This window comes from Cuculus canorus, chromosome 3, assembly GCF_017976375.1.
Source record: "Cuculus canorus isolate bCucCan1 chromosome 3, bCucCan1.pri, whole genome shotgun sequence".
Taxonomy (NCBI): Eukaryota; Metazoa; Chordata; class Aves; order Cuculiformes; family Cuculidae; genus Cuculus; species Cuculus canorus.
Window position 1 is genome coordinate 62,078,125 of NC_071403.1, and position 14,020 is coordinate 62,092,144.

General features: G+C 39.0%; 1 protein-coding gene across 2 annotated transcripts in view; it reads left to right on the forward strand.

The window, feature by feature from the left end:
- The window catches only part of MAP3K21 (mitogen-activated protein kinase kinase kinase 21), a 47,253-nt gene extending 37,512 nt beyond the window's left edge, over positions 1 to 9,741 (forward strand). For both annotated transcript variants that reach the window (XM_054063281.1, XM_054063282.1), the window contains one exon: positions 894 to 9,741. In XM_054063281.1, coding sequence (XP_053919256.1) covers positions 894 to 1,321 — 428 coding nt within the window. In that variant the 3' untranslated portion in view covers positions 1,322 to 9,741. The remainder of the gene's footprint in view (positions 1 to 893) is intronic.
- The last annotated feature ends 4,279 nt before the right edge of the window (positions 9,742 to 14,020 follow it).

The following is a 14,020-nucleotide window of genomic DNA, read 5'->3' on the forward strand; positions in this document are numbered from 1 at the left end:
ACCCTAAATAAACTACCTGCGCTTAGAATAGTATCCTGTTTGGTGTGTGAGTATAGAGATTTAAGGGGAAGAGGTGTTCATTTTAAGGTGTCATCTATTGCAGCTAATGCAAAAATGGATTTCCCCTGTCTTTTTGTGTCAGTGAGAACCTGCTTTTTGAGAAATGTATAATATTAGCATTATGGCTAAAATAAACGGAGACAGTGTCAGGTGCATGCATTATGTAGTTGTGGACTTACTGAGACTGAAAGTAGACTTGTTTACTATAGTTCCACAGTCCACATAGGAGAGTGACTAAGCGTCATTTTAGTATTACACATTTATTAACTTCAAGGAAAGTAAGTGTGGTAAATTTTGGGTTGCTTGCTTGACCTAAAAGTTATGTCACATGTTCCACAAATCCTTAAGTTAAGCTGTTGATAGAAATTTAAGCTGATTTCCATGTGAATGGGTAGGTTCATGATTAATGAGTGTTTGAAAAGAAGTTCTAAATTGAAATACTGATGTTCTATGGTGACTTAAATGTAGCATTCTTCATAGCACTCTGTGCATATGTAATTATTCAGAATAACTGAAATGGACAATTTTGTGGGGCTTTATTCCAGTAATAATGTTCATCCAGTTACTGGGTGGTTAATGCTTTCTGTATATATTTTAGCAATAAGAAATATTTTTTTTATGGCCTCTAGCAGAGTACATTCATGCAAAAATGCTATTTGGGCACTGCTGCTCCTTTCTTAAAAGTTTCTCCGCAAATGTACAACCCTCTTAATTTTTCTGGGGTGGGGGGGGGAAACCCTAGTAAATTTGTGGGTTTACAAGTGACAAAGAAATGAAGAAGCCACATGGCTTAAATTGTCTTCTTTTTCCGTCTGGCCTTTCCTTTCCTCTAGCTAATGGATTTGCTTCAACCAATGGGGTCTCCATGTTACCTGTTGTATCAGTTACTGGAGCTCTACACTCACCATCTGTTCAACAAAGACACAATCACAGTGGTGTTTCAACTGGAACTGGAAAGCAAAGTGCTGTCAATGTTATATCAAGGCCTCGACCTTCTATAAGAAGTAAGATTGATTCCTGGCAGATTATTCCACGTATTGTTAAACCAAACTCTAAAGACTCTGAATATTTAGAGGGCAATATAGATCCAGGTGTTAACTTCTTGCCAGATACAGAGGAAAGAACTAATTGCCACATGCCCTCCTTACTTGATATTGATGCGGAAGGTCAAAACAGAGACTGTACCGTGCCTTTATGTAGAATGAAGAGCAAAACTTGTCGGCCATCTATATATGAACTGGAGAGAGAGTTCTTGTCATGAGTGCCTTTCATTTTAAAAATGTTTGCTTTATAAAGGGGAACAAATATAAAATTTTTATCCATCTAATGCTCTGTGCTGCTGTTTTCTGATGTACTGTGACAAAAAGTACCAAAATTAAAATGGGCAGCTAATTAAGAAAGTGTGGTTAGGTGCCTTTTTGAAATGTTCCTTGGGATCCCAGCTAATAACTCTAAAAGCACAATGCTGCAAAGTAGTATTCTAGGTGAACTTTATAAGTGTATTTTGGATGACTCAAAGAACATGCTGTCCTTCCTCTGCAGTGTCACAGAAGTTTGCTTTAGGTTTGAGGAGTATGCCTAGGAATTTGGATTTTGCACATTGGAAAAATGAATGATATACAGTAAGGTTATATTCCATCAAGAAATGTTTCACCTAAGAAGTGGTTATCTGCAGCTTGTAGTGGACTGTAGAATTGGGGGGGGCAGTAGAGGATTTAAGGTGCTGGTGCAGGAGGCTCTGTTCACTCCTCGTTAGGGAGCTGGTTACTTTATTGGCATTTGGTACTGAAATTGTTTAAGGACCAGCAGCTGAATTTGCAGCCTTTGCCCTTGGGTTTTGTGAGAACTTTCAACTATGTGCATTAGTTCCTCCAGAAAGTTACACTGCTTATATAAATACTCAGGTTTCAGCCACCATATCAACTTGAGTGGGTAAACTTTAGTATTGCGATCGGATTAAAAGTATTTGACATAACTTTCTAATGTGAAGAAACATTCCTTGTAAGTTAGGATACACTGGAAAGTAAATATTTGTACTCTTCACCTTTTGAAGACTACAGTGTTTGCACTGTGAACAGTACTTTTTGTTTGGGATTTTTTTTTTGTTTGTGGCAGAGGGGTTTGTGCCCCTTATTGCTTTTTAAACTCTGCTGCACCTTGTATTGAGGAAGGGTGATGGGTTTTAAGGATGATCGCTTTTGGTTTTAAGTGAACCAACGGTGTGTTTTACTGCACTGGAATTTTAAAACTGCGATAATTTAATATTACATCTTTCAGTATAATCTCTGCAGTTTTTCTTCCTGAAATTACTACTGAGTGCCCAGTTATTCATGTTTAGGAATTACAGGGCAGAAAAAGATATGCTTGACTGGTTGTAGAAAGGTTCCAGAAAATTCCAAGTAGTTAATTGTGGGGGGAGGAACACTTAACCTTGATAACACCGAGAGTTTAATTTTTTACAGTATCACTAAGATTAAATAAAACCAAATGTACAATATGCTTGCCCTATGAAAGTGTTTCTAGAATTAAAGGAACATCCCTCATATTCCAGTATTTGAAGTCTTAATTTTGCATATCATTTGATATTTAAATAGTCTTCATAAATAAAATTACATAATGTTAGAATAAAACTACTGTTCTTATCAGAACACTGTTTTGTTGAGGTCTTTGTTTTAAATGTTTTCTTCTCCTTTGCTCTGGGGTCTGGGAGTTCACTTGTTAGGTAGAATACACAATTGCTTAAAGCTTCAAACCCAAGAGATTAACAAAGAAAGTTTCTGTTCTGAGACTGGTATGCAGTACAGTGGCTACCTTGAGGGTGACAGACGATATGTATAAAACCATGAAGTCTTAATCACACAGAGCAGAACTCAGAAAATGCAACTTCCCAGTTCTCAAAGTGAAAATAGAAAAGGATTTCCTGAAGTATTAGTTTACCAAAAATAAAGGCATAACCACTAGTTGTCTGTAAAACTGTCTGCATAGCAGATTAAGTTATTACATTTTGTTCAAACCTGCTTCTGTTTCAGTATTAGTTCTTTGTCAACGTGATTCAAGTTACATACTGTTCTTTGTCTTCAAACTTTCATCACAACACTTTAATAGATGCTGTCTATTCCAGTTTTAGTATAAAATGTTTTCATAAAATAAAAATCAGTAAGGTAATGCACATGGATCACATTTTAAGTATAGCTTGATATCAGATTTGTTTTCAAGACTTAATTAGAATTTTGGACCATTATGTATATTTCAGTTCTTTCTTGATCAATTATTCTTGTGTAATACTGAGAGAAAATTATTTGATTGTATTTTATGTTTCTGAAGAAAGTATCTCTGCCTTTCTACAGGAAAATCTCAGGTGCTGAAGTATTTTGACTTGTAAACTTGTTCTGTACTTTTAAGGTTTATATAATTTTAAGTGTTGAATTTTGCACCCTGTGTTTTGTAATCAGTAGTATCAGCAAAAAAAAAAAGCCCTTTGTGAGCTATGTTGTTTTCAATTATCTGTCTTGTAATTAAACAAAGATTTCTATTCCTGTTCAGTGTGTAATTTCCCATATGTGGGACTTAACAATATGACCAGCCCACTGTATTGTAACTAATTTAGAAGTTTGAATCACACTTGTTCTGAGACAATTTAGGTAAGCCATCCCAAGTATTTCTGTGATGTGACGCAGGGTTTTCTTTAAGCTATAGTCTATAGTGCTTTATCATTGTTTTTTATGGTTTAACATTATAGGCCAGTCTTCACTGAAAGTAAAAAGAGAAAATGAAAAAAGTTATTGTAATCATGGTTTCACAGTCTGCATTTCACTTGTCACTAGAGAAACCTTCTATAAAGGTGTACATCAAGTGATCTGTCTTGGTTAAAAGTATATTTATTTCAATGTAGGTTAATAACCTGACCAAATAATAAATTATCTTGATTGTTTTAGCCTAAAACTGAAGGTGCTTACACTACAAAAATTAAGATAAACACTTGACATACTGTTTTATAAAACCTGATGATTTAAATGTTTTTATTTAAAAAATAAATATTTTGTAGCTACTGTATTGCAAAGTGACCTGAATTTTCTTGAAAAATATATTTTAATGCTTCCTTAACACATACAAAGGAGTTTTCTGGTGAATAACCAGAAACTATAGACTGTGGCCAGCCTGTTTTTGGAACATTAGAATGTCATTGTTATTTTAAGATTAATTATCCAGTACAGTGCTATGAATGTTCCTATAATTTCTTGCAATTGATGTGGGCAGAAGCATGTGGTATAAGCTTGTTCTTTCTTTCATGTGCCCATAATATGTCTTTTGATGCTTTTACAATGTTGTCTGTGTATCTTAGAGGAGGTAAAGCAGTGGACATAAATAAATTCTGCATCTGATGCAACATCAAGAATACAGGTAAGAAATAACATATTTCTGTTATGGGATTCTGCGGGAGGAGGGTTCATTTTTTGGTTTGGAGAGGGTTGGTACTTTGTAGGGTTTTTTGTTTGATTAGGTTTTGGGTTTGTTGCCCAAGACCATATCCAGTTGAGTTTTGAATATCTCCACAGATGGGGACTCCACAACTTCTCTGAGCAGTCTATTCCAGTGTTTGAGCACCCTCACCGTAGAAATATTTTCTCAAATTCAGATTTAATTTCCTGGGTTTTCTTTTTAGCTTCTGCCCACTTCCTCTTGTCCTGTCACTGGACACTACTGAATTCTTTCTTCTTCTTCATTCCCCCTTATTCTGGTATTTATAAACAGTGATAAGAATCTCCTGGAGCCTTCTCTTCTTTTCTCTAGGCTAAACAATCCCAACTCTTTCAGTCTTTTCACATATGAAATATGAGCCAGTCCTTTGAGGCCCTGCACTTGATTTGTTATAGGAAGTTGTCACAGTTTAGCCCTGACCCAGCTAACTTTGGCAGCTAAAACCATGCAGTTGGGCTCCCAAATCCCTTCTCCCTCATCCCTAGGGAAAGGAAAATAGAGACAGAAAACGGACTCTAATTTAGCTCAAACCACAACATAAGTCTGTATCATTCTTGTGCTGGGGAGCACAAAACTGTGCACAGCACTCCAGATGTGGCCTCATCAGTGCTGAGTAGTAGAGAAAGACCACCTGCTGGTAACACTCTTGGTGCAGAATACCACGGGCCACCTTTGCTGCAAGGACACATTACTCCCTCATGTTCAACTTTTTGTTCACTAGGAATCCTCAGGTCTTTTTTCTGCAAAGCTGCTTCTCATATAGTTGACACCCAGTGTGTACTGATGTATTTCCACCTTATGAGATCCCTCTAAGCCCAGTTTACCAGCTTGTCCAGGTATCCTCTTTTTGGCTGGGATTGAGTTAGTTTTCCTCCCAGTAGTTGCTGTGTTTTAGAGTCAGTATGAGAAAAATGTTGATAATACACTGATGTTCTTAGTTGTTGCTAAGAAAATCGAGGACTTCCAAGTTTCACGTGGTCTGCTGATGAGCAGGTGTACAAGAAACTGGGAGGGGAGCATAGCCAGAACAGCTGACACAAGCTGGCCAAAGAGACGTTCAATACCATATAGCGTTATGCTCAGTAAATAAATGGGAAGTTGACTGGGGACAGGGATCACTGCTCGGGAATATCATAGAATCACTAGTTTGGAAAGGACCCACTGGATCATTGAGTCCAACTATTCCTATCAATCCCTAAACCATGCCCTCTGCACCTCATGCACCCATCCTTTAAACATCTCCAGGGAAGGTGACTCAACCACCTCCCTGGGCAGCCTGTTCCAGTGGCCAGTGACCCTTTCCATGAAAAGTTTTTTCCTGATGTCCAGCCTAAACCGCCCCTGGCAGAGCTTCAGGCCATTCCCCCTTGTCCTGTCTCCTGTTACTTGGGAGAAGAGGCCAGCTCCCTCCTCTCTACAACCTCCTTTCAGGTAGTTGTAGAGAGCCATAAGGTCTCCCCTCAGCCTATGCTGGATATTGTTCTCTGGCGTTGGTAAGCAATAGTATTGTGCACGACTTATTTTGTATATATTATCATCATTGTTCTCTTTTTCGTTTTGCTGTTCTATTAAACGGTTTTTCTCCCAGCCCAGAAGTTTTCCTTTTTTTCCAGATTCTCCTACCCATGTTCCCCGGGGTTTGAGAGAGCACCTGCCTGGTCCTAGTTGCTGGTTGCGTTTAAATGACAACACCAGGACTCTCTGAATTGGCAGCACAGCTATCTGGTGCATCAGTCACTCTTAACAGGTTTTGTATCATCTGCAAACTTGCTGAGGATACACCCTGTCCAGGTTTTTAATGAAGTTGTTAGTATTTGCCCTGCTATCCACCCCTGGGGTGCTCCACTGCTGACTTGATATTTAATCAAGTTGTTAATAACCTGTTCATATTTTATTCATGTAATATTTAATACTTTTCCTGAGTGATTTAGGTAATAGCTATTCTTCAGTTGCTTTCAAAGACACTTTTCTTCCCATTTCAAAATTAAAGGCACAATGACCATTCTCACACCTAGGCTTTAGTGAGGGATTCTAGTAGTTAAGATCTGGCATCAGGATGGCCAAGTTCAGTGCTTCTTAGCGTAACAGCATGTATCTGTTCAAAATCTTTACAGTGTGCTTCAAAAGCAGAGTCATCAGTTCAGTCTGGGTGAGTAAACTAGTCAAACTTCAGTCAAATGTCAAAATTGGTGTTACTCCTTTGAGTAATCATTAATCTCTGCAACACTGCTAAATAGACTTCTAGGAAGCATTTGCATTGAACATCAGAATTCCCTTCCACCACAACCAAGTGTGTACTTACAGGTCTGACAACTTGAGTCTGTTGTGGCTTCTGGAGAAATTCATGAATACTCTGGTTTCCAAAGGTTTCCAATGAACTCCTTGGCAGAAAGCTGTTAACATTTCTCCAAAGAAAGGTGCCCAGTGCCATGCCAACACTAGCGGCCGAGTTCTTTGCATGCCAGAGAATTTACATAAACTCTGTGTCGTCCTTTCTCCCTGCCAGCAGTTTAGATATACCTAGCTAAGATCTTTGATGTAGTAGTAGTCACTACTACTATGAATAGTCTAGTTATATGGAGGCTTGCCAGTTGTTATGAAAGGAGATGGGAGTCTGCATATTTGGGGCCCAGGAGAAAGCAGAAAGAAGACAACAATTCATTCCCCTCACTGTTTTGCAAATCACTTGAATAATTCAAAGACTTCTGGTTTTATGGCAGACAGGATTAGGCAATAATGTTTTACAAAGGCTTCATACTCTCTGCTACTTGGCAGAGTGAAAGTGATGTTTGTTCCTTGCATTAGGTGCCACTTACTCTGCCTGATAAATGCTATCAACAGTTGAAGGAGGTGCAAGATTTTCTTTCCATGCCTTATGCAGAAAAGGTAGTTGTGCTAGCAGGTAGATCAAATATCAGGTGTATCTGCCAGTAGTCTAGGTAAGTCACAGATTTATACTATATATGTATTGTCCAGTGATTTAAGCTATTTTGAGTGCATGGTTCCTGCGAGTGCTGGATAATCTCTTACAGGCTGTTTCCAGTGCCAGGGTATTCACCCAAAGGGAATCCACTTCTGAAGTGGCCTGAATGTGTTCAGATGCCTTCTTGACTCTCTTGCTTGGGAAATTATATGCATCTCTTTCGATGCATTTGCCACCTGAAATGTTTAAGGAAGATGTAGCAAAGTCTATTTTATCAGCAGGAATGGGCAATATTCCCCTCTTCTAGCTGCATGCGAGACAAATAGAGGGATCTGGCTTATATGTGGCCCAACAGGTGTTGCTGAAGGTAGTTCTGTGATAAAAAGCCCTCTGTAAATGTCTATATAGTATGAATATATATAATTTAATGCTTTTCAAAAAGATAATTGCCTCAAATTTTGTGAGCAATGATTTTAGTACTTGTTTTCAATTATTTTTGATACCTGATGAAATTTTTTGAATACTTGTGGAAGTCAGGATAGGATGAGGCTTGGTTACAGTTGAAAAAAGCCTAAGTTGGAATTTTTTTTCTCCACTTTCTCCTTTTCCATACAGTCCAATTTAAGTTTGTTTTGCTGCTAATAGGGAAAAGCCAAGAGTTCCTGTAGTCCACTAAAGCCTTCATTGTTAAATAAAATGTATCAAAAATAGCAGGTCGGGACTGAGCATGAGAAGCAATGAGATTGAGATCTACGTGATCTATATGGAAATCTTATCAATTTCTAAATCTTGTAATGCAAGCCAATTGGCACTTTTCCCTGGAAAGGAACTCAAAGGATCAAAACTGGAAAGTACTTTTGTAACAGACAACAACAATTATACAGGAAATCAATTGTATTATAGTTTAGAGGCCAGTTATTTATTGCTCTTTTCCATTTGCAGTTACAATAGAGTTGAACCTTGATTTTGTGTTGTGGACAATGTCAGAAGATGCCCTGCAGATTTCTTCTGATGTTCAACAAAGTTCATCAAACCCAGCAAATTAGCAGTTTTTTTTTTTTTTCCTCTTTCTAAGCTTTCTCTAGCCTGCTTTCTACCTGCTATGGCTAAAGTCTTACCTACACTTGTTGGTTTTAATAAAGCTAGTGAATTCTTCACATCTGACTGTATAGCAAAAGATTGATGCAAAATACAATTTCTTGGCATGAACTAGTGAGGTGATGGCTTTGCCTGACCACTGGGAATTGTTTCACCACTTTTTTTTGTGGGTTTTTGTTTGTGTTTATTGTGTTTATAAAATTGCCTGAGTTTCCTTCCAATTTTACCTTGCATGTACTCCTGCCGTTTTTTAAAAAAAACTTTTTCTGCAGGCTTTTGCTTTGTCCTCAATATTAGTAAAGAATTCACAATTTACTCAAGTTAGTGTTTTTCTATAATTTAATTTCTCTCACACTGAGATAGTTTGGTGCCATGCCCTTGATCCAAAGTTTCAAAATTATTTTGTCCTTACTTTTCAGCCTATACTCACGTCTGTTAGCTACACACGTCTAGTTTTGTTGGTTAGGGGGAGAGATACTGAGTGGTATCCCCTTTTGAGCTAAGTCCACAGAGATTTTTATTTTTTTATTGCCCAGGACCTTTTTTGCCCCCCAGTTCTTGCTGTATTTTGCACTACTGAGCAAGCATATGAATCTTTGATAAGTAAAACAACATTTCCATCTGTTTCCCCTTTTTTAATAAGCTTTATCTTTCATGATTTGTTTTCTGGTCATGGTACCTTTCATGCCGATCGACTGAATCTTGTTCATTGTAGTAAGACTAAGCTTTCCCTCATTCTTACTGTTGTGTTATAAAGCTATCTAAGACTAGTTTCAGTCACTCTTCTGTCTCCTTGCTTAACTGTGACCATTATTTATAAATAAATGTCTCTTATTTTTAGGTCCATGTCCAGGTTCCCTTATTAATATTTTCCTGTGTGCCTTTGCGAACTGCCCCATTCACCCTTATTTAAAATCTTCCTCCCTAGGTTAAGGAATCGACGTTCTAGATGGAGTCCTTGTCTAATAGCTTGTCTACGTAGGCTTGTCCCCACAGATATCCGATATCAGAGAGTTAAAAACACTGTACCTAAATGTTATCAGTTCGGTGACCTCTCCCATGCCACTTTCAACAATGATTAACAGTGTTGTTTCAAGGAAGATTTAAAAAATGTGCTTATGTAATTGCATTGGATCGATTCAGCCAATTTAGTTCACATTTGGGGTTATAAATTTCAAGTACTTTAGGAGCTCTACAAATTTTTGAAAAGGTCAGTTGGACTGAAATCTATGTAAAAGTTTTCAGAGTCTTGATTAAAATAAATACTGTCTTTTTACTTTGTGTTTCATATTTTGTCTTGGAAACGTAACATTGAACAGCATCTTCTGAAACAGCTTTATTTTTCTGCAGTTTCAGTGCAATGAGTTCAGCAGTGAAGATGCAAGTATACGCAGTGCAGACTGGAGATAGGAAAATTGTTCCAGGACAACCTTGGCGTTAGATCTTGGGCGAGATACTTATTTGTAGCTTACACTCTAACTCTGGTCTAAAAGATGAGCATGATTTCATTCTTTTCTGTAAAGCACGTAGAGAGCTGTGATCAAAGCACCACGTTTCAGTGGTAAACAACAGCTAGAGCAGAGTTAATGCCTTAACTTGACACACAAAGAGGAGCTCTAATTCTTAGCCTGAGAACTGAATACATGGCAGCTGTACATACTTTTGTTTCAAAGCACGGGTTCCTTGCAAGTTAAAGTTTAACTTCAGTAAGGAATAATTCCAATAACAACTGGCTGCAATGATTTAACCAGTAATTGCCACATTACACAGAGTTCAGTGGGTTGTTTTAAAGATTCTAATGGTTGTTCAAAGTTATTAAAACTTAGCATTGATTTCCTATTTCATGCAGTAAATGCTGTCATATTTTTCTCCCTCACCCCAAAATGGTGTTTTCTTCTGTCTGGAGAAAAGGACTCTCTATTTCAACCACCACTGCTTAATCCTACTCTTGTAAAGCTGCATTACCCAATTATTCCCTATATATAAGGAGACGGTGAATATTCAAATATTCCCAAAAGAAGAATGATGTTACAGCTTATTGGCCCAAATGCCAGGATAAGTTCCTCATGTTATTCTTCACAGTAGCATTCCCTTTTGGTAGTGCTCCATCTTTACCTTGGGGACAGGATTTAATAAATTCATCAAACATAAGGGTGATAGGGAAAAGTTACTCCGTCATCTGTATTCAGTCATCTGACTATACAGAATTAAGTACTTGCTGTGAATTGGAAGGAGAATGAGCTCTGAATGGATCTCTGGATTTTCAGTTGATGGTATAGAAAGCCTTGGCTCGTAACTTAGCTACAGAAATCAAGTGCCTAAAGCTACAGTGTAAATCATATCTCTGCGAAATATAAATTGTGCAGTAGTGCATTGCAGAGCTAGTGGGAGAAATGATTCATTACTACCAACATTCACCACCACAATATCTACATTCTTTGAGGGTATGAATATGAGATATGGGAAGTAAATAAGGTTGAAAGATTGTGTGGTTTAAAGCCTCCAGCTTCAAATTTCAAGGGAAGAATTCATGGAAGAACTGCTCAGGGGCTCCACATGATGCCAGGAGTCAGTTCCTTAAACAAGCCAAAATGCAGTTCTCTGCCTTTAAAGCTAACCACCTAGAAGACTTGAGGTCTTCTAAAGTCGCTGTTGATTAATAGTTACCTTTTTGTTATCTTTACTTTTGAGCCTGTAGCCTTCAGTATTACTGTGGCTGTAACCTGCCTGCTGCGTTTATACACAAATGGTGGGATGTGTGTAGGCAACCAGGGCTCTGTAGGAAATTAAAGCCTGTCCCTTTTGTAACAATGATATATTGCTTTTGTGTTACTTTAAGAAGCAGAGCTGGTTGGGACTTTTCAGTAATACTTTTATTTGTTGCAAAAGAAAAGCAAAACTGTCAAAGCTAAAACTTTTGCATGTTTTAGATAATTAAATTATCATAAAATCATAGAATAGTTTGAGTTGGAAGGGACCTTAAAGATCATCCAGTTCCAACCCCCCTGCCATGGGCTGGGACACGTCTCACTAGATCAGCTACTCAAGGGTCCGTCCAACCTGGCCTTGAACACCTCCAGGGATGGGGCATCCACAACTTCCCTGGGCAACCACTTTCATGGTAAAGCAATTCTTCCTAACATCTAGTCTATATCTCCCCCTTTCTGGTTTATACCCTTTCCCCCTTGTCCTATCGCTACAAGCCTTTATGAATAGCCCCTCTCCAGCTTTCCTACAGCCCCTTAAAGTACTGAAAGGTCACTATAAGATCTCCTCGGAGCCTTCTCTTCTCCAGGCTGAACAAGCCCAACTCTCTCAGCCTGTCCTCGTAGGGAAGGTGCTCCAGCCCTCTGATCATCTTTGTAGCCCTCCTCTGGGCCCATTCCAACAGCTCCATATCCTTCTTACATTGAGGATTCCAGAACTGGACACAGTATTCCAGGCGATGTCTCACAAGAGAGGAATAGAAGGGCAGAATCACTTCCCTGGACCTGCTGGCCACACTTCTTTTGGTGCAGCGCAGGATACAGTTGGCCTTCTGGGCTGTGAGCACACACTGCCGGCTCACGTCGAGCTTCTCATCTACCAGCACCCCCAAGTCCTTCTCTGCAGGGCTGCTCTCAATCATGTCATCCTCCATTGTGTACTGAAGTCGGGCATCGCCCCAAGCCAGGTGTAGGACCTTGCACTTGGCCTTGTTGAATCTCACGACATTCGCACAGACACACTTCTCCGGCTTGTCTGGGTCTCTCTGGATGACATCCTGTCCTTCCGGTGTGGTAACTACAACACTCAGCTTGGTGTCATCTGCAAACTTGCTGAGGGTGCCCTCAATCTTGCTGTCAATATCACTGATCAAGATATTGAACAGCACCGGTCTCAGTACGGACCTCTGAGGAACACCGCTTTTCATGGATCTCCATCTGGACTTTGAGCCATTGACCACTACTCCTTGAACACAACCATCCAAACAGTTTCTTACCCACTGAACCATCCACCCACCAAATCCATATCTCTCCAATTTAGAGAGAAGGATGTTGTGGGAGACCGTGTCAAAGGCTTTACAGAAGTCCAGACGGATCACATCCGTTGTTTTACCCCTGTCCACTGCTGTGATTACCCCATCATAGAAAGCCACTAAGTTGGTCAGACAGGATTTGCCCCTGGTGAAGCCATGCTGGCTGCCACTAATCACCTCCATGTCTTCCATGTGCTTTAGCATAGCTTCTAGGAGAATCTTCCATGATCTTCCCAGGCACAGAGGTGAGGCTGACAGGTTTGTAGTTCTCAGGGTCATCTTTTCTACCCTTTTTAAAAACGGGCACAACGTTGCCCTTCTTCAAGTCACCAGGGACTTCTCCTGACTACCATGACTTTTCAAATATGGAGAGTGGCTTGGCAACCACATCTGTCATTTCCCTCAGGACTCTGGGATGCATCTCATCAGGGCCCAAATTATCCTTGGTTTACCTCTGGGATCCCAAAGTTTTCGCATTGCTGAAGAATTGTAAGCCTCTTTATTAAGCTAGAGGTGTTCTAAAGGGACACCTTATACTTAATTGAGCTTTGTGTATCACCTTTGATTTCTTATATTGCAAGTTATTTTCCTATTAATAGAATAGTTTCAGGTAAAGTTCATCACAAAAGATCTTGAAATGGATAGATGTCAATAGCTCTGAGTCTCTTCACACAATGCAGAATAATTCCTAAGAGGAATCTTCTACTGCAAGAGAATGTATTTTGGATAAGATGCTAAAAACCAGTTTCTTAACCTCTTTTATTAAAGCGTAGAAACATAGCACTAAAATCCGAGACAGAATTCAGCATACTTTTAATTCCCTGAACTACTGTAGAGAGCTGATAGCTAAACCATTATATTGCTAGGTGCATCTGATTGCATTTCAGCAATGACTTTTATTGTTCCTCTCTGCCCCCAGCCTTGTACTTGTATCTTATCTTGTATCTTGTACTTGTATCTTATCTTAAACAATGCTATAAATGTATTTTGGAATGTCATGGGAATGTAAGATTTTCTGGATTTAATGATGCTTCAGTTGTTCATTCCTTGGTGTGCTAGTTGTGCTCCTTTTGAAGGACAAGTGTGGTAGTTTTCATAAGACCATCTGTAATCAACTTTCAGATGTAATTTGAATCATCATGTGATAGGTGGATGAGAAATGGTAAACGAAAAGTGGTATCTGATAAACTCACAGACTTAAAACTCGCTACCAGAGATGATGTTGGCCCAGTGGCACTTCATGCAGTACATTAACTCACTGGGAGACTGAAGAGGAAATTAAGATAAGTCTGCTATCCTCAGTGAACCTTGGCAACTGTCCAAATTATGACAACTACCGCTGCTGGGTTGTAGAAAAGCTGGAGTTTTGCTGTGGGCAAAACTCACCCTTCCTCACCCTCCCTTCAGTATAGTTTTTATCTTGTAGACAAAGTTAAATGGAA